The following is a 27,190-nucleotide window of genomic DNA, read 5'->3' on the forward strand; positions in this document are numbered from 1 at the left end:
TAAAATTTTTAATAATTGGGCAAAATACTGTAAATTGAATAATTATTCATATTTTTTGAATAGTACTTGGTAGTCAATACGCGTAAATTCATTTATATATTATATTTTTTTTTCTTTATAAATTAAAATCACAGATAAGTTCACAGTTTATTCCTGTGGAGACATCTTGAGTTTTTATGCTCTATTAAAAATGGATATCTTGGCTAAAGTTGCTTATCTACAGTATTTTTTATCATCATTGTTCATCATCAATGTTGGAAATATGGCGCCGAAGTGAAAGACGCGATATTGGAAATAAATAAAAATTTATTAAATTAGATTGATTATTCATTGCGGAAACCATAAAAATCTTGCAATAATGAGTAATATATCACCATTTGGAGGTGGAAAGAATCCACCATGGGTTAGAAATTCAGGTAAACACGTCATGTTTGTTAATTTTACTTTTTTTTTTTACTGTTAAATTTTGATATGCATAAGAGGTCGATGATCCTAATGTTACCAAATTTTGTCAGAAAATACATACTTTTTTTTATTCTTTATTTATAACTTTCCTCATATTTTTTCCCTTTTTATTTGCATGTTTTTATGATGTTTTATTTATTTTTGTAGTTGAAAATATGAAATATTTGGTATATTTATATTTATTATTTATAACAATGATATCAGAGTAATAACACTAAGATATAAAAAATATTGATTATTTTAAGATAGTATTATCAATTTTAGTTTGTAGTGTACCTGAAGAATGATAAATATTTATTTCTTTAGTTTTTTTTTTTTTATTAAAGTTGAATAATTTTGTTTTTCTATATAAAAATATTGTATTATGAGAAATAATATTGTGTATATAATTGTAAGAGATTTCAATTTTTTATACAAATGTCAATAATTGCATAAAATATAAATTTTTGGAGTTAATACATTAAAAATCGTTAAACAGGACAAATTCAAAATATACAACAACAAATGTTGGGACAAGCAATGGGAAGTATTGGAGGTCAACCAATGGTTCAGTATCAACAACAAACTCAACAAGTGTATCAGCAGAGTTTAGGTTTACAACAAGTTAGTAAATTTTTAAAATAAGAATTTGATGAGTTAATAGAAATTGAAACTGCAACTGCATTGCAAAAGAAATCTTTTTGCTTTTCTAGCAAAACTTGACAATGGCCTCAATGGCAACTCTCAGTTCAAATCTACAATCGGGCATTGCGGGACAATTATATCCTCAAGTGGCAACAGTTTCATATCCAACTCCAAGGGCGTTAAATACAAATGCATTTCAACAATCGGTTGCCGGTGTTACGCAACAAGTTCAACAAAACGTTCAGTCCTCATCATCAACAAAGCAACGTGTATTTACTGGCATAGTTACCAAAGTTCATGATAATTTTGGCTTCGTTGATGAGGATGTATTCTTTCAAACAAGGTATATTTTACATTAATTTAAAATGGTTTTTAAATTTTTATTTGTTAAAGTTTATCGAATAGTGAAAATAATTTATAAGCTTGTGACATATAATGTATTGATTTTTCATTATAAATTAAATTTTATTTCAGTGCTTGTGTCAAGGGATCGAATCCAATTGTAGGTGATCGCGTTCTAGTGGAAGCGTCTTATAATCCATCAATGCCTTTTAAATGGAACGCTACAAGAATTCAAGTACTTCCTATGGGCAACAGTACCAATAATAGTAACGTAAATACTCATCAAACAAGTCAATCAAATCGTCAACAACAACAAATACGACCTTCTGGAACATATAACGCCGTTCCTCCACCATCTGAAAATTCAAATAGCAGGTTAAAATATAAAATTGTTTTTAAAAAAATAATATTTATTTCACATAGTTAATTTAATTTATTTTCTTTAAACAGATTTAGTTCTAACAATAATAGTGGAGTTGCGTCTACAAATCGTACGAAAGCTGGAAGAATACGAGAAAGATCACGAGAACGTCGCAATGACGATGAGGAAATTGAGAGAAAACGTCGTCGGGAGGAAAGAAATCGAGAACGTGAAAAGAAAGACGAGCGTAGTCCATCAAGAACTAGAAGAAGTAAATCGCCAAGACCTCGTCGCCGTACTCGTGTTGTTCCACGTTATATGGTACAAATACCGAAAATTGCCCTCGACTTGTAAGTAAAAAATTCCATACGTGGAAATATTTTCTGTTTATTTGTTTTCGTAATTTTTTTTTCTCTTTAAGGCCCGAAGCAGACGTATTGGAAATAAAGCGACGTTATCAAAATATGTACATTCCTAGCGATTTTTTTTCTACAAATTTAAGATGGGTGGATGCATTCCCACCGCATGTGCCATTCACATTAAATAAACCATGTTCATTTCATGTGATGCATAAAGATGTAGATTCGTATATAGAAAATAATGCCGTATTAGAACCAGCCGATTCGGATTATCTTTTCTCTGCCAAGGTAAATATTTTACCTTTTCATTAATTAAGTTTAATAAAAAATTTTGATATAAAACGTAATTTTTTTGCAGGTGATGCTAATATCAATGCCAGCAATGGAGGAAATTTACAAACGTTGCTGCGGTGTTACAGAAGACAGAGATCCTGATCGCGATTATATTCATCCAACTCGACTTATTAATTTTTTAGTTGGTTTACGCGGTAAAAATGAAACAATGGCAATTGGTGGACCATGGAGTCCTTCTTTAGATGGGGCAAATCCTGAGAAAGATCCATCTGTTCTCATTAGAACTGCCATAAGAACCTGTAAAGCACTCACTGGTATTGATTTGTCCAGCTGTACTCAATGGTACGATTCAAGTATTCTTTTTTTTCTATTTATATTAATAATTTAACTCGTTTTCAGTTCTAAAAAAAGACCCACTTTTTTTTAACGATTAACAATTTTTTTTCTCGGATTTTCAATTTAAAAGAGAGAAAGCTAATAATAAATTGATAATAGATTTAAGATTATAATTCGAGTTCATTCGCAGGAGGTATGTATATATAATAGTGATCGCAAGGGAGGAACAAGGAAGGAACCTGGATTTTATTGGTATGCTCGAGATGATTAGGGCGAAATATTTCAAATTTTTTTTTCTTTTCTCTTAATATGTTTTTTTTTGAAATAATAAAAATTTTGGGCTTAAAACGGGCAAAACAATAAAAAAGAAAGACACATTGTTTTAGATATTAAGGAAAAAAAATGCTAAAAAGTCAGGCATTTAACTTCATAGTTGACGTTTGGGTATTGTTTTTCCTTGCGGCACAGGTATCGCTTCTTGGAGCTCTACTACAGACGTGCAGAAACAACACACAAGTCAGGGCGTGTGGTGCCTTCGCGCGTTGAAACCGTCATACTATTTCTCCCAGATGTTTGGCGATGCGTACCAACTAGACTGGAATGGGATGGGCTTCATCTCAACTATAAGAAACAACTGGAACGAAAATTGCTGCGTGCTGCCTCTAATCTCGACGATTCGGATGCTGTCAATGATGCTGATGAGGCTGCCGTCGCTGATCAAAAGGCACTGCCCACATCATCCCATATTATTCAATTATTATTATTATTATTATTATCATTAAATCGTGCAGCTGGGGGTCTTTTTTCATTTCTAAACTGGTTTTTCAATAGGCGAAAATACTTGATCATCGATCGATTTTTTTTAATTCTAATTTTGAATTTTTTTGAATTGACTTTTTCCGAATAATGTATTTTTTCAAAAGGAAATTTATTATAAAAGTAAAATTTCGATTACTTTTTTTTTTAAAAAAAGACTAAATTGTTAGTGTTATTATTTCTTATATATTTGCGAAAAAAAGTAAAAATTCTTTTTGTAATTTAGATTTTTGAAAGAAAAAAAAATGCAATTTTTAAAAAAATGATCGATGGACAATGTACGGCAGATGATCCCAGTGTCTGTTTTTTTATTTCTATACATATTTTAAATATTATCTAATTTAATAAGCAAAAAAAAGGTTGCTCGAAGATGAGCGCAGCAGAGCCATTTCCCCCTTCTCCTGATAAATCTCCAATGTTATTTGACAAAATCAACTCAAAATTACATTATATTTTTAATTTTTGACATTTAAATATGCATATATATTAATTATTAATATATTTTTACATTATTAATATATATATATATATATATAATTGCTTAACCCATTATACCTACCTCTACCACACCGACACCAGAGCCAGGACACTAAGAGAGTCTAGCAGTTTCTTGAATCGTACTAAGAAGTCTCATCATGAATGAAGATTGATATCAAATTTATAATGAGTGTGATATAATGAAAGAATGAAAAGTGTGTGATATCGTTCGGTTATAGGGGCTGCTTGTTTTTTGTAGTTTTCTTTTTTTTTCTTTTTTTTTAAAGTTTATTATAATTACTAAGGTTGACATATTATTTCTTATATTTCAGGATGAAAATCTTGCTGAGAAGAAAGATCCTACACATTATTCGGAATTGGATCCTAAGTCCATGAATGTAAATCATCCTCTTTTTATTTATTAAATTTTCTATTGCTTCGATTTTTCAGTTTTTTTTTATTAATTAATTATTAAACTAATCTGAAAATTAATCTTCTTTTTTAGGTAAATGAATTGCGTCAAGAATTGGTGGCCCGTAATCTCAGTTCCAAGGGTCTGAAATCACAGCTTGTGGCAAGACTCTCGAAAACAATAAAATCAGAGCAGGCAAAAGAAGAGGGTCGACAAGACGATATCGAGGATAATGAAAAGGAAAGTACTCCTACTCCAAAGGAAGAATCAAAAGATGATAAAAAATCAAAGGACAATAAAGAGGTGAAAATTTAATTTTATTTATAAAAAAATGTTAAGATAAAAATAAATAAAATATTTCTAATTATTAATTTAGCATTTAAAATTAATTTTTTTTCTTTTTAATTTCTTTTTTTTAGCACGACGAAGATAAAAAGAAAATTTACGAACGAGAACGCGCTCAACTTGAGAAAAGGTATAATCTTCCTGAATCTTCGCATATTGTTGTTCATCCTTCGAAAACTGCAAAAAGTGGAAAGTTTGACTGCACAATGATGTCGCTTAGCGTTTTACTCGATTATAGACCAGAAGATACAAAGGTAATTTTTTTTTGTTTAGTTTTTTATTGAATTTTCTTTTGAAAAAAAAAATATTTTAAAATTACAGGAACATTCATTTGAGGTTTCTTTGTTTGCTGAACTCTTTAATGAGATGTTGATGAGAGATTTTGGTTTTCGTATTTATCGTGGTTTATGCAGTCTTCCCGAGAAACCAAAAGAAAAGGAGGAGGACAAAAAAAAGGATAAAAAAGACGAGAAAAAGAAGGACGATGAGAAAAAAAGCAAAAAAGAAGAGAAAAAAGACGATAAGAAAAGAGAGGGAAGTAAAGATAAGAAAGATGATAAAGAAATTAGAAGCAAAAATGATGATAAAGAAAAAGAAAAGAATGAAGAAGATGAAGATGATGATGATGAAGAATCTGAGGTAATTTTTTATCTCTTAATTTTTTTTTTGTTTATAAATTAAAGTTTTCTTTTTTAATTACTTTTTTTTAGGACGATGACTCAAAGGATGGAAAGAAAGACAAGGACAAGGATGGAAAGAAGAAGAAAGCCAAACTTTATACACATGATCCTTATTTGCTTTTATCGTTTGTTTACTTTGATCAAACTCATTGTGGTTATATTTTTGATAAAGATATCGAGGAATTAATTTACACTCTTGGATTGAATTTATCTAGAGCGCAAGTTAGAAAATTAGTACAGAAAGTTGTAACGAGAGATTCTTTACATTATCGTAAATTAACCGATAAAACAAAAGATGAAGATTCAAAAGATATGAAGAAAGATGAGAAAGATTGCGAAAAGCTTGACACATCCGATAAAACAGAAGATGAGGAAAAAATTTTACAATCTCTCGCAATGGGTGAGTAATTAATAAATTAATGTTGTTTCTGAAATAATAATAATAATAATAATAATGTTAATTTAGGAAATAAAAAATTGTTGCCTATATTTTATGGTAATGGACCAGCCTCGAAGAGAGCACGACGAGATGATGGCGCTTTATCGGATCAAAGTCAAACTGTTCCTGAAGGCTTTGTTATATACAAAGGATCTCTTCTTGATGTTGAAAAACTAGTCAGTCAATTGAAAAGATCTGAGAATGCGCGTGTTGACACGGAGACACGAATGATTGAAATACAACATGAACTCTCGGCTATTAGTGACAAATGTAATAAACAATCAAGCACAATTAAAGATCTCTCCGATGATCTCAGATCTTATAAGGATAAATTGAAAAATACTGATGAAAAATTGAAGAAAGTTTTGGTAAATATTATTTTCAATTTATTTTTTATTAAAATTTTTATTTTAATAGTCTAAACAATATCTTTTCATTTAAATATAGAATGATTCTCACATGTACCTGTCAACATTAAAAAATGTATACCACGTCACATCGAAAGTAGTTCACAGTGACTCGAGAAAAGTTGAAGTCGTTGAAATACAAGATGAAAGATCTGTCGGTGAAATGAATGGATCGCAAAGTGATAGCAAATCTAAAAGTGACACAAGGTGGAGCGATAGTAAAACTTCAATTAAAAAAGAAATTGTCGACAATGACAAAATAAAATCTAATGACAGTAAAATTATTATTAAAAAGGAAACGTCTGAGGATAAGGAAAAAAATTAATCAGGTATGTTGTTAAAATTAAATTTTTATTCAAAAAGAAAGAAACTCAGTTCATCAAATCGATATTTTGAGTCGTGTTTAATTTTTTTTCAAATAAAAATTAAAAATGTCCAGTAGAATTTTAAATAATTTCGAAATTCACGTATGCGTGTAAGTAAATTACTCTAAGTTTAGAAAAATATTAACCCAATTTGTTATACAAATTTTTACACATCTTTTAATGTGTACAAAAATTAAATTTCATAAGTTGAATTTTGAAAAAAAATGAAAGTTATATAATTAAACAGCAAATAAATGTCAAAAGGATAAATTGTTTATTTTTAAACAAAATTGGAAAAGAATCTACATTTATTTTCAAAAAAAAGAAAAAAACACAGCTCATAATAAACTCGTGCTCAGAAATATTAATGTACGGTGAGATATTCTTAAATATTTTATGTAATTAATTTGTCTAATAGATAATTGAAAAGAAATTGTAAGAGAATTTTTATTCCGTCGTACACAACAATTTTCTGAGAATATAAAAACAAAACACTTTTTTATAAATAATAATAATAATAATAATAATAGAAAATAATACAAAAAAAACACTGAAATTGTAAGTTTCTAATAAATAATTAAGTTTGAACTGCATAATAAAAGTATGTTAATTATTTAAAAATTGTTTGTGTTATTTTCAGTTTCTTATTAAATAAATAATTTAATTAATAATTAAATTATTAATTACTATTGTTAAATTTAATTATTTGAAAAAAAAAATTTTAATTGGATTTGTCAAAATAAAATAGCAATTTAGACGAGATCAGTTTTATTTTACCTGATCGAAATAATAAAAAAACAATTATTTACAAACTGTACAAATTAATTTTTTTTCATTTATGAAGCATTAACGTAAAAACGATTTAAGTACGATGAAATACGCTTGTTTTATTTTATTCGCAGAAAATCATTAGTTCAATGTCAAATGACACTAAGAAAGTACAGTTCTATTTTTTGCGAGTTAATGTGTTTTTTTCATGTTTTATTACATTCTTCTTTTCGCATATATTACTTAAAATAATAAAATGAAATTCTAATTATCACAATCTATTAAATATTCACATATTGTGTAAATATACGATATACTATATGAAATAAAAATTTTGATTTGTCACATTGAAAATTTTATATAAAATCATTAATATATAATTACATTTTTTTTAGCCCTCTTATTATTTTTTCGCGGTAGAACGGCTTTTATAAATTAAAATAATAAAACAAATTTTTCATATACTGTGTATTATGAAATAAACTTTTTGGACATTAGACGAGAATAATTATTAACTCTTTTGTAAACCAAAATTCAAAAAAAAATTACAATAATTTAATCATTTTGCAAAAGTTTACAACACAAAAATCATTTGACATTTAATTTTCTTCTGTCAATATAAAATGTATACAATAAATGTAATTTTAAACTATAAAAATAAGATGCAAATTTTATAATTTCATAAAATAATTGAGGCCTTTTTCCGTTTAAAAGCATTATCAACCAAATATGAAATTTACGCAGTTAATTAAAATTAACAATTTGAAACACAATATTTTTGTACTTTTTTTTTGCAAAGAAATGGAAAAAATTTTGAAACAAGTGATACTGAAAGTACTTACAGTCGTAGAAAACAATGCGCAATTCATTTCTAAATTAGCACCAATAATACCTGTATGATCTCATTTCAGATGCTTAAATAATTTACAAAAATAAACAAAATCTACTGACTTGACTTAGAAACTAATAGAACTTTGTTTTTTTTTTGTTTTTTTTTTTTTTTTTTGTCAGTTAGGTAAATATTGAAAGTGCATCTTGAAATTTATTAAGATACACCTTAAAATACTGTAGAGTATATGCATTTAATCGCCAGAAAAAAAATTCAGCGACGAATACACGAAAAAATTAAACTATGATACAAAAAAGCTCGAAACTTAATTACAAAAATCGATGATTTGCAAATGAAAAAATCAGATAATTTTAAATCGAGCGATCAAAATAGAAAAAAAAATATTGCACAAAGATTTTAATCCTGTCACTTTCTTCTTTCTTTTTAAACTTTAAGTTTGCCGAATTTTCATTTAATTTAAAAAGAAACTATATATACCTATATAATAAATTACCGAAAATTCGGAAAAATTCAAGTATTTTTAAACAAATTTTTTTCTGAAAAAAAGAAAAGAATAATTTAAATAAATTATTTCGCCAAAAAAAAAAAAAAATCTAAGAGTAATTTATAATCTAGTATCACAATAATAAAGAAAAACTTTAAAAAGACCGCTCGATTAAATAGTTTTCTCATATCGTGAGATGAAAATAATTTAACTAAATGCATTTTTCTTCTAAATACAATTAAAAAAAAAGAATATCTATATACGAAAATAATTAATGATGTCGTTGACAAAATTTCGACAAACATTTGAAATAAATTAATTACAAATACTAAGAGCGGTATATAATGTATTTTCTTAGTTTTTTTCCTTTTTCATTATATTTAAATTCATTTAACTAAGAATTATGTTGCTGAATCTGCACAATTGTACATATTGTAATGAACGCATTAAAATGCATCTATGTATATTAAATTACTTAACAAAAAATTAATATTCGAATTTTACAATTCCCAAATTTGAATTTAGGAGTAATTTACTAATACTAGAAACTTAAATTTATTTCGAGTTTAATATTTTTTTTCCTAGAAATTGAAGAACATAATGTTTATAGAAAAAACGTGACTAAATGTTTTTTTCTTTTTACACAATACACTAAAAAAATTGTACTTACATTAATTGATTTTTGAAGTAAATGAAATGGAATTTTTTAAATTTGTCGAAGGTGAATTATAATTTGTGTAATTTACTCCTAAATCCAAAGTAGATAAGCGTCCCGTCGCAGAAACTGCTCTCGCTACTCTTGGTATAAGGGTTGGTGTTGCTAATCTTCTTGTTGTTGGTATGGATGATTTTATCGAAGTGCTTTCTATTTTAATGGGACAATTTTTGATAATATTCTCTGATACGACGGATTTAATAGTTGAATTATCAATCGACGATGTTTTATTTGAACCATAATTATTTGTCACTGGATATCCAATTGTTCGATGTGCTGCGAATTCCTTTGATGAGCGCAACATCCGAACGGTAGATGACTTTTGTAATTTATTATCATTAAATTCGGGGATTAATGATCCGTTCTGTTGGATGCCCAAGTCACTCCAACTTAAATAGAAAAATGAAATTTAGTAGAAATATATATGTTTAAAAATAGAAATATAATAAATCAATTTAAAATTGTTTAGAAATTTAAACAAAATTTTATTTTGTAAAAGTAATTTAATATTTCCATTTTAGGATATAATTATAATGAATTGAAAACAGACCTACCCCACATGGCTGAACAACGCAGCATGAAACATTATTATTTATAAATTTATTACGATCGTATTAATATGTAGAAAACGTAATCAGACTAATTGAATAATATACATTTTTTTTCTTTTCTGTTTTTGAAAAAGCAGTCAATAACAACGATCACAATTCACTCAAAATGCGTAAAAGCTGGATTTTCATCGCAATTTATTCATTATTGAGGATGAATTCTACTTATAATTTTAAAAAAATAGAAAACTTATTAAAGCTAATAAAACATTCAACAAAATTTAAAAAGAATTAAAAGCATAAGAAAATTTTTTATGTACTTTAAAACGTCTCAGTCAAAAAAAATAATTTCACCAAAAAGCAAATAATAATTAATAGTAATTTTATTTTTTATTTCGGTACAAGAAAAAGAAATCTTTTTCAGGACTTGACTTTTTTCAAATTCGAAAATATAAATTTAAAAAAATTCCAAAATCAAATCAGAAAAAGAAAATTAATGCAATTCAGAAGAAATAAAAATGTACCAATTCACATGCAAGAGAAACTAAAGTAAAATTCTAAGTAATGAAGTAAAGAGTTGGCAGATGATTCAAATGAATGTAAATGAGAGCATTCAATGTACAAAGTATCAAATATCCCAGTAGCAAATCACACAAACTGACGGACTCTACCTTCCCGATCCTGAAGCTGTTTTTTGTGTACCACCCGAGAAGAGCCAGAGCAGCGACAACAATAGGTAATTTTTTTGTGTCAGATGAGATGAAATAATATATATTATGTATAAATCACTACTAAATGTGAAAGTGAATGCGGACATTTAAGTTTTATCCAATTTTGATAAATTCATTATTTCTATTATTATTTAACAATTATTAAAACTTACCTAACGAGAGGCCCCATGTTTCCATCCTGAGGAAGTGACTGTAATAACGCAGGTCCCGCAGACACTGGACGTATCTTCAAAAATAAAAAATAAAAAATAATAAATAAAATACTGTAAAATTACACGTTACAAAAATAAAAAGTATAAATTAAACTATTTGTTCATAAAAATAATTATTACCTTCTCTGTTTGTGTGGCCGCATTACAAGTTTCTTTAGCTCGACATTGATTTAAAGAATATTTTACTTGAGGGTCAACACCATTCACGCCCTGATGTTTTGTCATTTGCAACTAAAATTATAGGATTAATAATTATCAACAATAACAGTAATGATAATCTTTTTTTAAATTAGATTTTTCTAAAAAATAAACCCTTTCTTTAGAATATATATCAATTGAATTCTTCTATTAATTTAAATAATTAACTGAAGTAATAAATGACAATTGTTAAAATTAATAATTTATTATACTTACCGATGGTAATTTAAAAAAGGAGTTTAAATTTATTTTACAAAAAAAGTGTACCTGAAGCAATTGTATCGTGCGCTCTTTATCATCAACTTGTCCTTGCAAGAATATCACTTGCCTTCTTAAATCAACAATTTCATCTTTATCCTTAACATTGCTAGCGTTTGTATTATCATCAGTCGCTCCATCCTCATTCAGGTTGTAGAAGAGACCATTCTGTAACAAATTTAAAATTAATTACGTAAATAAATAATTTAACATCTATTAATAATTCAATATTTAATACAATAAATATAAAGTAACAAAATAATAATATAAAATATACTGACCTTTAATGAATTATCGAATGGGTTGAGAGTTTCAGCCTGCAAATAATAAAATTTGTCAATTATATGTTCGTTAAAATAAATAAAGGAAAGTAACATGTGTAAAACAATAAAAAGCAATTAAAAAATATGCTGATGAAAAATGTATATTAAATATTCAACCTACCCTCGTCAAACCGTTCTCTCCTGACTTGAAAGGCAAAACGAAGAAGGACCAAAAAAACAAGACAACAACAGAAAAAAGCATGTTAATGTGAAAAACACAAAAATAATATGCAAACGAATTAAATAATAAATGTCAGAAGTTCCATTACTCATTAACTTTTTTAAATATTTGTACATAAATTTATATATTTTAAAGCAGAATATTTAATTCTCATTAATATTGTCGGATTTTAATTATAAAGATATGTAAAACTTACAATTAGCTCAATTTTTTTTTAAAAGCAAATTTGTTTAGATTAGTTACATTAAAATTAGAGATAGATTATTAGAGATTAAGAGATTATTAAAAATATAGTGTATAATATGATTCTATGATCTCACAAAGAATGAGAAAAAAAATTATTATTACAAGTAATGGAAGATCCTGATAGATAAAATGAACATTACATAAAGTGTATAGGAAAAAAGCACACATAAATAATGACAATGAGACAAAATATATATATATATATATTTGAAAATAAAAATAATTTACCTCCTGAAGAACCCTTTTTAATTTCAAGAGCATAGTCTTAATGGAGACAATGTCCTGAAACATATGCTGATAAGTCCCACGTTCCAGTCGGAGGCTTCCTTCATCACCGGAATCCAAGCCTGGCGATTGAACCTTTAATAAAATAATCACTGTATGTTACTCATTTAAATGTTTTTTCTTCATTTATTTTTTTGCGATTAAAAAGAAAATGAATTTGACTATTTTTATATGTCAATATTTTTCATTGAAAAAATAATGTGACTTACATTTCTAGGGGGTCGAAGGGGACTGAAAACTTGTCGCGATCTTGTACTATCCAGTGATTTTGGAGAATCGGCTCCCGATCTATTTCTTAACAGTCTCGTCGTTCTGCTATTGGTAATTCTGAAAAATCATGAAATTAATAAAATTATTTTGCGAATTATTTATATTTTCTTGAAAACTCATTAATTTAAATTTCCAAAATCGAATTTCTTTTTAACTGAATTTTATAAGGTTTTTATAATAATAATAACGAAAACAAATTTTATATTTACATCAAGGAACATTTTCTCAAAATTTTTTTAAAATTGGCTTATATGAATTATTCGAAACATTGCGGAAATTTAAACTCATGATTCATGCGTTTTGTTTCTTAATAGTTAATGCTATTGTACGTATATACTACATATAGAATATTAAAAGCCACCATTGACTAAAATTCTATGAATATTATAAAAAAAATCATATATAATTACATTAAATTATTCATTAATTATTAAATTATTTTTTTCTATATAAAAAAAACAGTTGTTGCTGGTACTCTTTTTTATATTAAATATCTACCTATCATTTTCTAGTTTGGCCCGTGATGCGGCTATTAATGCCGAAATATTTGAAACTCTGGCTTGTCTTGGAGGTGGAGAACCTCCCGTTGGAGTGGTACATTCCGAAGAAAGACCCGAATCTACACCTTCATCACGAATTCGAGATTCAATATTATGACTATTTTCCATTACACTCACAACACTTGCTGAAGGAGTGTTATTACGAACCCTGACAGGTAAACCTGAACGACGTCTCGCGCCTTTCATTTCCGGAATTAATGACGCCATAATGGTGGGACAATTTTATTGTTTAATAATTATATATTTTCCCTTTTTGCTCATTATTATTCTCTTGCATATAGAATTATCTAAAAAATAAATCACAACTTTAATTTTTTCATTTTTCTACGAAACATCATCCCAGGACTTTTTTTCTCAATTTCCTAATAACATTTTTATGTATAGTATAATATTCTTCAGATTATAGACAACACTGCAATATGGATGGAAAAAAAAATATTGAGAATATTTTGATAAAAATTAATGATAAGAATAACAAAAGATTTTTATAAACATTATACAAAATAATTGCACAAATTTTGGATTATCTTTCGAAACTTTGTAACAATTTTAGATATTTTGCAAGGTCGTCTTATTTTGCCAAATGCAAATTATAATGTTAAAAGTACAATTTACAATTTATTATTATGAAATTGAAATTCTGATTAATTTTAATATGTACTTCAATCATTAAAATTAGTAATAAAATTACATAACATACTCAGTTTGACAATTTTTCATTTAAATTGAAAAACTATGTAAAATGATAAAATGAATTCATAAATGTTAAAAACAAATTATCAAAATATTCAATACTAGCTTTTAATGTTCACAGAAAAATGAAGAAAATTGAGGCTTATCACACAATTTTTTTTCAACATTATAATAAAAATTCAGAGAAATATATCATCACGCGCATGATTATGACCTTTAAACAGCAGATATTTTTGCATTATCCTTTTGGGTCAATGTAAAATTTTTTCCAATCATAAACAATTTTTTTACTATAAACTTATCACAAAAATTCCACATATCGCGGAGAAGTATTTCCACAAGAAGAAAATATTTTGGAGAAACAAATTAATAATTTGGTAAATTTACATTTTCAAAAAATGAACTGCGGTACCACACAGTGTAAGGATGGAGAAAATATTAAAAGATGTACTGAGGAAGCGGCGCAAGCGCCTATCCTAGTTCGTCGTTATACGCTCGATACCGCTGAACTTGTTCGCTCAAGTTGAAAGAAATAAGGTGACGAGAAGAGAGATTGAGAACTTGACAAAAGGATCCAAGCACATTCCTTTCAAATATTTCATAGAATTTTTCTTGAAATATTGAAACACTGACAAAAAAAACTTTAATTATTACTTCAAATAATTGAGTTATTCAAAAAAAATATTTAAAACATTTTTATTTAAATCAAGTAAATTAATAAACTTTGTATTTTAAAACAAATATCCATTTAATTGACTAAACAATTATTTTACATGAATAGAAAAAAAATTCTATTATTCTTCAAGGAATATAAAAAATATGTAAACTCGCTCAATTTTATAAATTTTTGTTCTCATTTGATATCAGATAGAAATATTAATGGGAGTAGTTTTTCAATTTAAAAAAAAAAAAAAATTATGGGAACATAAAACGTAAATTCTCTATTCAGACAAAAATAAAATTCCCTTGCCAAAAACTTTCACTATCTGCAATTGACTTTGCTGTCTAGCCAAAACTTTTTTTGGCTAGACATCAGGTTTGTCTGATGCACAAAGGGTTGGGGGTTTGTGATTCGGACTGTTGAACAGGAATTGAAAGCGGAAATTGTGTGGAATAAATTTATTGAATTATAAAAATTAAACGATGAACAATGTCAATAATGAATCGTATAAATGGAGATCACAAAAAAAATTTTTTTTTGTCCTACCATAATTTTACGTGTTTTTAAAAAATATATAATATCTAGAAAATTTGCTTCAGAAGAAAAGAAACTTATATAAATCAAGTAATGTCCTGGTTTTTTAATAAGTGGAAAGAAGGGGAAAAATAGTTCCCTCCGCTAGTTGACCAACTAGTAACGCTCTGATTGATCAAGTAAAAAAGAGACCTCAAGAAAATTCTATTATTTAATCATTTAAGCTATATAATCGCGGTTTCCATATATTATATTCTCAGATATCAATTTTTTCAATCCCCCCAAAAATTACTTAATACATTACTTAATAATAAATTCTATCCACGATAATGTAATGTCCAATTAAATTTTTTTATACAATTTAAAAAATTTTTCATTTATTGTTATTGTATACATATATATATATATATTAATTTTTAAAAGCAAAGAAAAAGTTTCCAATTTGATATTTACAAAAATTTTAATAAAATAAATAATACAATAATAAAATGTTTCTAACTAAAATAAAAATTGTATAACAAATTTTCCACTTCAATGGTGCTAACAAATGATTTTACTACTGTAAAAAAATTATAATAGCTTTCAATCGTATTTAAAACTGATTGTGCATTTATAATTATAGGTTCATTGTTCTTTGGTTTCTCGTTTTTTTTCATTCGAAATTTTCCATTCTTTTCCTGCTTGAAAGATATACCAACCATTCACGCTCTCTGACCTCCCCTAAGAATCACTATTCTTAAAAACTTATTTTATAGCCCACAAGCTGTGACAGAATATCATACAAAAAGAAAAAATTGTTTATAGAAGAACAAAAAAAAATTTTGACAATAAATTTGATTTATATAATTAATAAATATAATAATTATTAATAATTATTATTGTCATGGTAACAAATATATTTAGTAAAATTAAAAATGAAAAAACTTAATAAAAAAAAAAAAAAAAATACATCAACAATATTGAACACATTGTGTGATATTGATAATAAAAAATATGAGTCAGAACTTAAATAGGTTTTCTGATTAAAACATCAGGTTAAAAAAAACAAGACTAATGGTAAGACAAATAATTAAATTCTACCACTTATGACACACACATACAATTAAATCAATAGATTGTCAAATGATATCAAATATATTAAACGAAATTGAATTTTACAACTTTCTATAAAATCTTCAAATCATTACAAAAAATGTAATAAACTTTTAAATTAACAATTAATTAATTGCAAATGAATGCTAATAAGCGGATCGAAAAAACATGGTAGAAAGTTTATATTTGAGATTTACTCAAGAAACGTTCAAAATTTTCTTAATTAAATAAAAATAATGGCCAATAAACATGGTAAATAGGTATATAATTTAATTTACAAAAATAATCTTTAAAAATGTTCAAAAACGGTTTCAGACAAAAATTGTCATTTTAAAGCATTTACGTAAAGCAAATTTTGTTTAATTCAATAAAAAAAAAGTAGTGCATTTTCATAAAGTTGTAAAATAATTAGACCCAATCAAATATTGTAACGTATGTACTATACAAAAGATAATTGACAATATTGTCTTATTCAAGGATGTGAAAGATAATCTTGTTACACACCATAAAAGCAAAAGGATATAAGAATAATATTGTTTAAATGCAGTACTCGCAATTATTAACCTGATGACAATTCTGAGACATTTCTATTATTTTTCCTAATAATATTATTGAAAAATATTATATAATAATGCGCTTTGAAGTCATAATTTTTTTCAAGTATCTCGAATATATAATATCTATATTTTCAAAGCACGTAAAAAAGCAAAAATTATTTTTCTTTTTTTATGTAAATCGAAAGAATGCATTATTTTAAAAAGAGAAAATTTCTAACTTTCAGTATGTACATAAATATTACAAACATGTAAAATACTCAACAAATAAAAGAAAACTTTTAACATAAATTATTCTCTACAAGCTGTAAAGTACTGTGAGCAGTGAATAAATTTTTAATGAAATAAAACTAAATTCTAATGATATATAAATTACAGCGCAAGTACAATTATATACATTTATCTACTAATAATAATTTTCAAATTGTAAGTCTACGAATCAAATATTAGTATACATAGAAATTCATGCCACAGGCTGGGAAATATGAACATTGTTAGAAATTAATTAAATTTTAATATTTCCCCTATTTTGTTTCGATTTTCTCAAAAAAAAAGTTTTCTTCTAAATTATGTAATGACAAGAATTCAATTTTATTTTTCTTCTCTTTAAAAAAATATTTCTAACAATGTGGCTTAGTTATAAAAATTCCAAGTGTCCGAAAGGAATTCGAAATTTTCCATACAGATAGTCAAAAATCGAAAAGCACAAGCAGAACAATAAATATATCTTAAAAAAATATTGCAGCATGATTTCCTAATTCTTGATAAAAAAAAAGTATTAGTTGGATTAAAATAATATTCCCTGCGAACACAAAAAAATTATTATTTTGTCAATTTCTATTTTTACAGGAATGTGCGTCATATTCTCAACCGTTTATATATGTATACATATCTATTATTGCACGTATTTAATTAAAAATAGATACGTATAAATATAGTCTGATATTTTTTTTTCTACATATATTTTTTAAAAGTGATATTTTTATACGAAGTTCTCAAGATATAGTAAGATTTTGCATTTTGAAATATACATATACATATAACATACATTATATATACGTGTAAAAAGGGGAGAAGATAGAGGATGCAGATATTAGTGCAGCTATTTACCCTTTGGCAGAAGCCATATTAGTAGGGGATGCTGCATTAGTTGGTTCCTTCATTATTTTTCCAGCCTTCTTCACATCCGGAATTTCGTCTCTTTTTCTTGTCTCTCCTCCCATTCAAAATTTTTCAAAACGTTTCACTTTTTTCTTTCTTTTTTTTTATCTAATCTCAAAGTATCCGATCTCAACTAAAACTCTCGCTCTTCATTTGATATATTCATCTTCATTTACTGAAGGATCATATAAATATGTAAGTTAAAGTCGAAAGCAAATTTTCTTGTAACATCTTCCGTTGGAGTTTCAATTTTTATTAATATAGGATATTTTTTAAAAATATTTTTTTACTGGATTAATTTTTTACTTATTGCATTTGAAATATACATTATACAAATATATATATATATATATATATAGGTATATATTGTATGTGTATAATATAAATATAATTAATTTAACGTAATATAATTTAAATAATTTTAATATCTAACTATTATTATTCTCCGATTTATTTTTTTTTAGATATTAATTACATATAATTTAATTAAATTGTATATTAATTTTGAATTAAATTACTGTTTTAAGAGTATTTAATTTTTTTAAGACTAGATATCTATTATTTTTTTACAGTAAATTTATAACAATTTTACAAAAAAAATTATAGGTGATTTATATATTAAAAAACATACCAAAAATATTTATAGAAATTTAATTGGATCGGTTTATAAGATTAAAGGCCGGAATATTCAAGTCAAAATTTTGTCATATATAATTCTATAAAAATTTATGTTTAAAAAATTAAAGAGAAATTGCTAATAAAAATTTCATTACATGCCCTTAAAATAGTTACGATTAATTAAATTCTAATTATTTTTTGTGTTTATTTTATATTTTATTTATTTAAATGTAAGTTTGACTTATTTTTTTGTTAAAATGTATATATGTATTTTTAAGTACAATTAAATTTGTTAACATTTTATTTGATTATTAATATATAGTAATTATTAATATAATTTAAATATTCTTCTGAGTATAGATATGGGGCATTCTACGAAAAATTTTTATTCAACATTTTTTTTTGTAAGTAATTGTAAGTATAACCCCATATAAATATACATATATGTATATTATACTAAGTATAAATTAAATATAATTTAAATAATTAAATAAAACACTAAAAAGTGTACTTTTTAAAAACTCATGTTTAGTTTTCTAATTTTCATTCTACAATCATTACAAACAATAGATTTATTAGCCAAAACATTTTTTTGGGTTATGATTGAAAGTTTGTTAAACAGTTGAGCATTTAATTTGCGTAAATTCCTTTTAACAAGATGTGCTTTTAATTTAAATGGATTTCAACAGTGATCACGAAAAATGTTTATTGAAGACATTGAAAATAAATAATTTAAAATTACGTATTTTTATTGATAGTTTACACATCTGTCAAAAAAAAAACATTCAAGTACTATAGAGAAAACAAATGACTTAGAATAAAAATGGAGTGAAATTATGTTTTACATTTATAAAAAAGGAGTTTCAAGCTCTCTTTACTCAACTCGAAAATCTGAAATACTTCTTAGATTCCAAAAAACGCCACTTTCTAATATACGGGAAAAAATTCTTTATTTATTAGAGATTGTATTGCAAAAAACAAAATTGAAAATCCATGGTGTCTCTCTTTGAGAAAAATCAATATTTTTTTTTAATTTTGACTTTTTGGGCATTTCCACTAAAAATATATTATTTTTTATTGCATATATAAAAAATTTGAAAAATTTCCAACAAATTTCATATGACACATTTTTTTCCATCTTTTCGTTTTAATGAAGAACAACGCGTTTGAAAAGTACCTTCTTCGTGTAAACTTTAATTTTAAAAAATTCATAACTCCCGTAACTTTCATCAAATCAAAAAAGAAAAAAATACGTATTCTCTTATTTTTCATAAAGATTCAGAAAAAAAATGTTCCAGGCAAAAAAAATTTTGAATAAAAATTTTTCGTAGAATGCCCCATATATAACTATGTATATGGAAGATGCAATTTATTTTAAACTTCAAAGTAACTATTTAACGTTTTTATTTATATAATTTATTATTAATAGGGAAGAACCACGAAATTTCAATAATTTATTATTTAACGATTATTTAAAAAATAAAGAATTTTAAACGCAATATTTTTTGTTTTTATTGTTATAAATATTTGTTATTACTATTTTATTATTAACATGCTTGATTAATTATTTATTATCATTATTATTGTTATTAATTATTATGTTATGAATTTTATACTTTTATAACTGATCAGGTTAATAATTGTCAAGGAATTATTTAATTCAATTAATGCGATTGCATATTTGAGTACCTAGTCAAGAGGTATATGAAATTGGAAAAATACGTATTTCACTTTCTCCTCAACAATCTTAAATGATGGTGTTATAGATTTAAAATTCCATAGTAAAAGATACTATATCGTTCGCATGGAGACGAATTTTGTTGCTCTATGAAAAAAATAGTTTTTTTTCTTTCTAAGTCTTATAAATTTTTTTTCCTGTATATGTCCGCGTTTGTTATATTAATATTAAATAAAAAAAGGGATTGTATTGTTAGTTATTTAAACGTTTTGCTTTGGTCCGCAAAGGCGGACCGATGAAGTAGTTGTTAGTTAGAATAAGTCAGCTGGTAGTAGTCACCACCCAAAGGATCATCCTCGTCAGCAATATTCATTTGCTTGACTTGCTTTATTAGTGCACTAGAACACAAAATACCGTCCGCAATAATCACTTTAAGGGATTCCAGAATTTTTGTTTTAATTTTTCTTTTTAATCTCAATTTTATTATTGCTTTAATATACGAGGAAATACAAAGCAATCCCTATACATAACAGCCAAGCCACCACGAGTAAATACGAGAATACATATAGGTATATATAAAAAAGGATATAAAAAATTACTAAACAAAATTTTTTAATCCACGTTAAAATTATAACAGAAAAAATTTGAAAGAAGAAAGAAATTTTGGCTTCTCTATTATATTCAAATGAAAAATTTCTCAGTAGAAAAAAACCAGTTTTAGCGAGACATAAATTCTGGGACATATAACAAAATTATTACTGATCATTTGACATAAGAATTAAAATTATTTCTTTCAAATATTATATAAATAAGATATTCTTCATTTTTCGGAACTACATAATTAAATTACAAAGCTGTAATTTTTCATATTACTAGATTTCTCTTTTCTTGTCTCTACATTATTTTTATTACATTCAATCAAATATAATTTTTTTTTAAATACAAATAACGGATATCTCAAATTTAATCTTATATGTAATTAAAAGATAATAATAATTTTTGGTAATAGAAAATGGCGTAAAGCAAATATAAAGTCGACCTTGTCCTTTGGAACAAAATGGGAATGCTGAACATGCGACGTAACAAAAACTGAACAAGCGTAATACACGCATAATATTACACGGAATGATAAACAATGAACTACGAGGAAATATAATAATGTTTCTGTGTCATGATCTTAAAGAGAAATTATAGTAAAAGAGGCAAAAAAACTACACCACTCTAAACTAATTGTAAGTGCAAATCTCGAACGAGAAACGAAATTTAAAAAAAGAGGTAAAGAATTCTTTTTTTTAAATCTTCATTATAATTTAAAAACAAATAGGTAAAATTTAAAAAAAAATCGAAAAGAATATTTATAAAATAATTATGAATAAGTACATATTTCTCTCGAGTTATTTTTTGTATTTTGAAAAAATAATAGAAGAAGGTACAAATTTATTTACTATAGACTTTCGACTTTAACAATAACATTAGTTAATGCATTTGAGAGGAATTATTTTAAAATCACTATGGCACTTGAGTCAACACTATTTTTTTTATAAAGGGTACACTGTTTTAAAATTTGTGATTTTAAAAAAATCGTACATTTTCTTTTGATTTCTCATTAGGTATAATATATGGAAATAATTATTTGTTATATGTTTGGCAATAACGAAAGGAAATTGTTTAAGAGAAATATCCTTATTTCGTAAGTATACTACCATGAAAACACTATTGTCAGACTATGCGGCTGACTCAGACTGACTGTAGTAGACTGGCACTTCAACTGGCATTACTCGCCAACACGATTACAATATGTGTGTACACCACAAGCTAAAATCGTGCCGCACCGGCTGCGCTGAACCTTAGCAACGAGTTACAACGAAGGGAGGGAGCTGATAAACTTACTGTACACAAAAAAAATTTTTTTTTTCTAATTCTTTTCGAATGGGGTAAGACGAAATTCTAAATAGAAAAAAAATATTTGAAATTTCTAAACGTCGACTAAAATATGTTTAGAATAAAAATGCTACGCTTTTATAAAAAATTTAATAAATTCTGTTAAAAACGGGACAAAAAAAAAGTTTTCATACCAACTTTAATAGTTTGAAATATTCCACTAAAATCATCTGGAATATTCCTTTGAGACTTTGGAAAATCTGATATATTTCATACTATTGGAAAAAGTATTTCAAGATTCCAAATATTTTAGTTTTTATAATTTTTTTTGTTTTAATCAAAATAGAGTTTCTCTCATTCTATTAGTATAATGATTAAAAATAATATTCAATCTTCGATTAAAAATAATTTTCAATCTATAATTAAAAATATTAATATATTAAATATCAATTTAAAGACGATCATTTTTCTCAAATGTATATTTATAAATTGTGCAATTTTAAAATAAAAAATATTCATCAGTTTGACAAACGAAAAATTAATTTAACGATTTATCGATTAAGCTCTCCTAAAAATACCATATAAAATGTTCCGATTGTTTTAAACGCAAACAGAAGCCAGTAGTATGTCACTTATGAACTACTGGTTTATAATGAAACTAATACGGAACGCTCAATATATTGACGTTTTACCATAACACTTTTTTTTATAAAATCCAATGCAATTTAAAAAATCTTAACTATTTTCTTCATAAATTTTCATAAAAAATTTATATTTTTAAAGAGTAAGAATTTTTTATCTCAGTGTATATTTTTTTAAATCATATTTCCATACATTTAAAAAGCTTACTAATCAAGCAAAATATTTTAAAGGCGATGTAACTTTTTTGTCAAAAAGCAGCAAAATTAAAAGAATAAAAAATGAGTACCAGCAATCAATTGCAAAGTCTTATTTCACCATTTTCTCAAATTCTCAGCAAAAAAAAAAAAAAAAAAAAATGAAAACAGCAAGAAACAGTAACGATAAATTCGAAAATACTTTTGCACACTTCTTAAATTAAACTTTGAGATTACTAGCATTTTATTTAAATAATTTGTATTTTAATTTAATTCTATAGAAATTAAATAATTTGTAAATAAAAAATTATTTATTTAATTTCTTTTTGAAAAAAGGAAACAATTATAAAATTTTGTAGAATTAGAAGCAATTACAGTGTATTATTCATTATGCATGTACAAAAGTATTTACCGATTCGTACTGAAGAGCAAAAAAAGTATAATAAATTAAAAATATCATTTACATACCCCGTATCCGTGGTGGGATTATTATTATTGATGCCAAGATTAGCGTTGTTATTAGTGGTATTAATATGATGCGCCCCCAACAGTGAAGTCCATTCTCTCATAACTTCTTGACTTTGTACTTCCAGATCTAATAGCTCGTTGACATCCTCGTCATTATGCGACGAATGAATCCTATAGAAAAAAATTAAGTATTTCAATAATCGATAAACAGAAAAAAAATTATCCCAATGAAATAGTATTGAACATTGCTGAAAAAAATGAAATAATCAAAATTAGTATAAAAGAAAATTAATTATAAAAAAATATAATATTAATATAAAAAAAAACTTAAATATTTATGTTGAACTCTTTCATATATATATATATATATATATATATATATATATATAAATATCAAAATTTACCTAAGTGTAGTGTCTCCATAAGAACTAGCTTCACTTCTTTCATAATCTAACATTAAATCATCAGATGCAATCGATTCACATGAAGATAAAGTATCTATACTTCCTGCTCGTGTTACTCGACGCATTCGCATGGGACTATTTTCCACACTTTTGGGTTGTATCAAAACTAAAAAAAATATAAATATTAAATACAATCCTTTAATTTTCCCTAAACCTCGAAATTAATAAACGAAATATAGTATAGAATAGTAATAAGAATGTTTAAAAATCCAAAGAAATTGCTGATTTACGATTAGAAAAAAATCTTTTCTTCGATTCAGTTATTTGTCACTCACCTGTTTTAGGTGTAGACTCAATTAAAGTTTGACTATTCTCCGTGTGTGCTTGACTGCTAGTTCTTGATCGATTTTCAATTGGCACTCGTCCAGTATCATCAAAAATTAATCCCGGTTGATCCTCAATTTCGTCATCAAAAAATTCTCTACCCTCGGATAAACTCAATGAATTAGAAGCATTTGTCGGTGTTCCTGGACTATCATCATCGACACCATTTAATGATTTATCACCTTCTTTCTTTGTTTTGCCATCAGATTGTGTAATACTGACTGTTGGACTATCAAATAAACTATCAACCGGTGATGTTTCATCATCAATAAGCGCTGTCGCTGTGGCAGCAACAGCCGCAAATGCAGGATCTTCAATTGTCAATAATACCGATCGCAATGCATTTTTAGGCAAAGTTCCATTTTTCGCTGCATTAGAAATTGTTTTCAAATGCTCAGTGGAATTTATCCTTTGACATTCGTCACTTGAACTAAATGAATATTCATCAGCCATTGCCTCGCCATGTCCATATTCTGGATCATCAGAACTTGGTGGACTAAAATCAGATTTGATGGAGGGAATTTTTTCGGAATGTGATCTGTCTTTATAGACCTTCTCTTCTAGGCCGTCATCGTAACCTTCAGATGATGTTGTTGACATTGACGTTGTCGATTCAGTATATCTATTGTCTTTGTTGAGAATTCTTTGATAATGCGTTGTTCTCTCTCTCACTAATCCTGTATTGATATTAGGTGTTGCAAATGATTTTGGTAGAGGAATTACAGAAATTTCTGTCACTGTACTATCGTCATCAACGTCTCGTACATCAAAACTCTTTCCCGAGACAACCATTCTTAAATTTCGCGGTCTCACGTGACGTCTATTGCTTGCTGCTGAACTACTGTCAATAATATCTAAACCACGCGCCATATCCGGCTCATCTGAATATCCATGATGACTACCAACACCTGAATCCTCGGTACCGGAACCATCTTTCGAACTGGAGCATCCTCTTGAATTTGTCGAGACCTTTCGACTTTGATTGGCGACAGTTTTGGCAATTTTTGAATTTGAGTCACTCACTCTAATGGCATATTGCGGAAGTGGTAAATGACTTGTGTGCAATGTATATTTACTAACAGGCTCTGGTATTCCGGAGATTTTTCTATCATTTTGTAAGAGATGATTATTGTTATAAGATGGATGATTAACTGGTGAGGGTCTTGGTTTTGTAATTGGTGGACCTGCGTGTGGTGATCTACTTTGTCTCAAATTGTAATTATCGTGTTGTTGTAATTGTTGCTGCTGCTGTTGTTGTTGTTGAATACTTGGTTGTTGAGTGACATGTTTATCTTGATTCAAATGACTTGTACAAACATCGGAAACCTTATCGGTAAATTTAGCTTGTGTGTGTCGGAAGCCAAAGCGATTGGTTCTAATATTTAAACCGGATGATTCTTTTTTAGGTGGTGCCAGTCGAGGTGTTGAACGTCCCGATGATGATGTTTGCGTTTTTCCCTGTTGATAATTATCATCACGCCTTCGATCGTGCTCGGCACCAGCTGATTTTGATCTTTGATGGATTACACTTGACTCTGCGTTATAATTTGTCACTGGCACGGGAATTCCAGTTGTTGGTCTCCTACGAAATCCAAAGGACATGGCTGTTCCTCTTGTATATGGCATACCTCTTTTCGTCGCACCTTTGTTATCGTTCTATAATAGAAAAAAATCATTTTATTTTCCTGGTATAGAAAAAATTTATTTCAAAGCAACAAAAAAATCAGTTTCATTAATCAATAGCATGAAAATAGTTCAATGAACTATGAACATGAAAATTATAAAATTTTCAATAATTGTAACAGTTGATTCACACGCAACGCTTTCTGGAACCTTGAAAATGCCAAGGGCATTTAAATCCATGCAATAGGGAAAAAGAAGTAATTTCTCGAATTGTTAAAAATAAATTTTTAAAGTATTTCCATAAAAATTATACACTCTTAAAGTATAAATGAAATAGTTCAAAAAAGGGAATAAATATTATTTTTCTTCCCTTACCGTAGCGCCACGAACAATTCCCTTTTCATTATCCGTAACATCTCGGTAACGTAATCCAAATTGAAAATCCATTTCATCATAATCAAATCTTGGTCGAGCCATTTGATTTTTTATTTAAACAATCAAATCAAAATCATCCAATAAGATGCATGTTTTTGCAAATTTCAAGATTTCCTTTTTTTCACTCTACTACTCTACTAAAACTACGCACTAGTAATTTTTATGCAAAAAGAAGAATATGTCACGATTTCTAAAATGTTGCGTTTAAAATGATTTTCTTGTTTGATGAATGTATAATTTGCTGCTAATTATACAAGAATTGAAGAACATATTTTCTGTTAGATAAAATTATTATACTGTCACGTTGATGTTACATCGTGATAAACCGGTATTCGTTTTCTTTTTTTCTTAAAATAATTGATGATTTGAGGAACCACTGTGCAGCCGTGCCCTCTCAGTGGCACTCCGATACCCTCACTCTGATGCAAGTGAAGAAACGAGAAGATTGATCGAAAGCTTTGCGCCGGCGTCGCGACGCTAGCCTGTCTACTCATCCTGTGGGTTGAAACCACAGTGCCGTATAGAAAAGAAAAATCATTTATTATCCAATAATTGCAAATAAAAAAAAAAAAAAAAAAAAAAAAGAAACAATGAATGGATACTTGACACGAAGTTTTCTCTCCTTGATACAAAAAAAATTATAATTAATATCTTAATCAACGATTTTTTATTTTTTTTAATCAATTTTATTAATCAATGAAGAAAATTTTCTGAAGTTGATTAATTGCAATCTTCGAAATATTCATCTGAAATGAAAAAATATCTGTTTCAGATGTTTCTTAATTATTTCGGAGCAGAGATCAATTTTTAATTTTTA

General features: G+C 26.6%; 2 protein-coding genes across 10 annotated transcripts in view; one reads left to right on the forward strand and one right to left on the reverse strand.

Annotated features, from left to right (window-relative positions):
- Positions 1–231: 231 nt before the first annotated feature.
- LOC127278320 (cell division cycle and apoptosis regulator protein 1-like) lies at positions 232–7,835 on the forward strand. Its single transcript, XM_051299993.1, has 15 exons — positions 232–416; positions 944–1,068; positions 1,158–1,432; positions 1,564–1,806; positions 1,882–2,142; positions 2,214–2,439; positions 2,510–2,787; positions 3,250–3,505; positions 4,407–4,472; positions 4,580–4,789; positions 4,906–5,085; positions 5,153–5,470; positions 5,542–5,911; positions 5,978–6,318; positions 6,398–7,835. Exons 1-15 carry the CDS (start codon positions 359–361, stop codon positions 6,680–6,682), a joined length of 3,492 nt encoding a protein of 1,163 aa, XP_051155950.1. The 5' UTR covers positions 232–358; the 3' UTR covers positions 6,683–7,835.
- LOC127278321 (putative mediator of RNA polymerase II transcription subunit 26) overlaps positions 7,474–27,190 on the reverse strand; it is a 30,706-nt gene continuing 10,989 nt past the window's right edge. For 2 of the 9 annotated variants that reach the window (XM_051299995.1, XM_051299996.1), the window contains 12 exons: positions 24,267–25,971; positions 23,932–24,097; positions 23,528–23,698; positions 12,731–12,848; positions 12,465–12,596; positions 11,931–11,954; positions 11,768–11,803; positions 11,496–11,654; positions 11,151–11,261; positions 10,971–11,044; positions 10,094–10,102; positions 7,474–9,928 (listed from right to left, as the gene is read on the reverse strand). In XM_051299995.1, coding sequence (XP_051155952.1) covers positions 9,496–9,928; positions 10,094–10,102; positions 10,971–11,044; positions 11,151–11,261; positions 11,496–11,654; positions 11,768–11,803; positions 11,931–11,954; positions 12,465–12,596; positions 12,731–12,848; positions 23,528–23,698; positions 23,932–24,097; positions 24,267–25,971 — 3,138 coding nt within the window. In that variant the 3' untranslated portion in view covers positions 7,474–9,495. Of the gene's footprint in view, positions 9,929–10,089; positions 10,103–10,209; positions 10,775–10,970; positions 11,045–11,150; positions 11,262–11,495; positions 11,655–11,767; positions 11,804–11,930; positions 11,955–12,464; positions 12,597–12,730; positions 12,849–23,527; positions 23,699–23,931; positions 24,098–24,266; positions 25,972–26,313; positions 26,805–27,190 lie in introns of those variants that run through there. The other 7 variants (XM_051300000.1, XM_051300002.1, XM_051299994.1 and 4 more) reach the window with 7 other exon arrangements.

The sequence above is a fragment of the Leptopilina boulardi genome, unplaced genomic scaffold (assembly GCF_019393585.1).
Source record: "Leptopilina boulardi isolate dan_hultmark-lab unplaced genomic scaffold, ZJU_Lbou_2.1 LbouV2_202, whole genome shotgun sequence".
Taxonomy (NCBI): Eukaryota; Metazoa; Arthropoda; class Insecta; order Hymenoptera; family Figitidae; genus Leptopilina; species Leptopilina boulardi.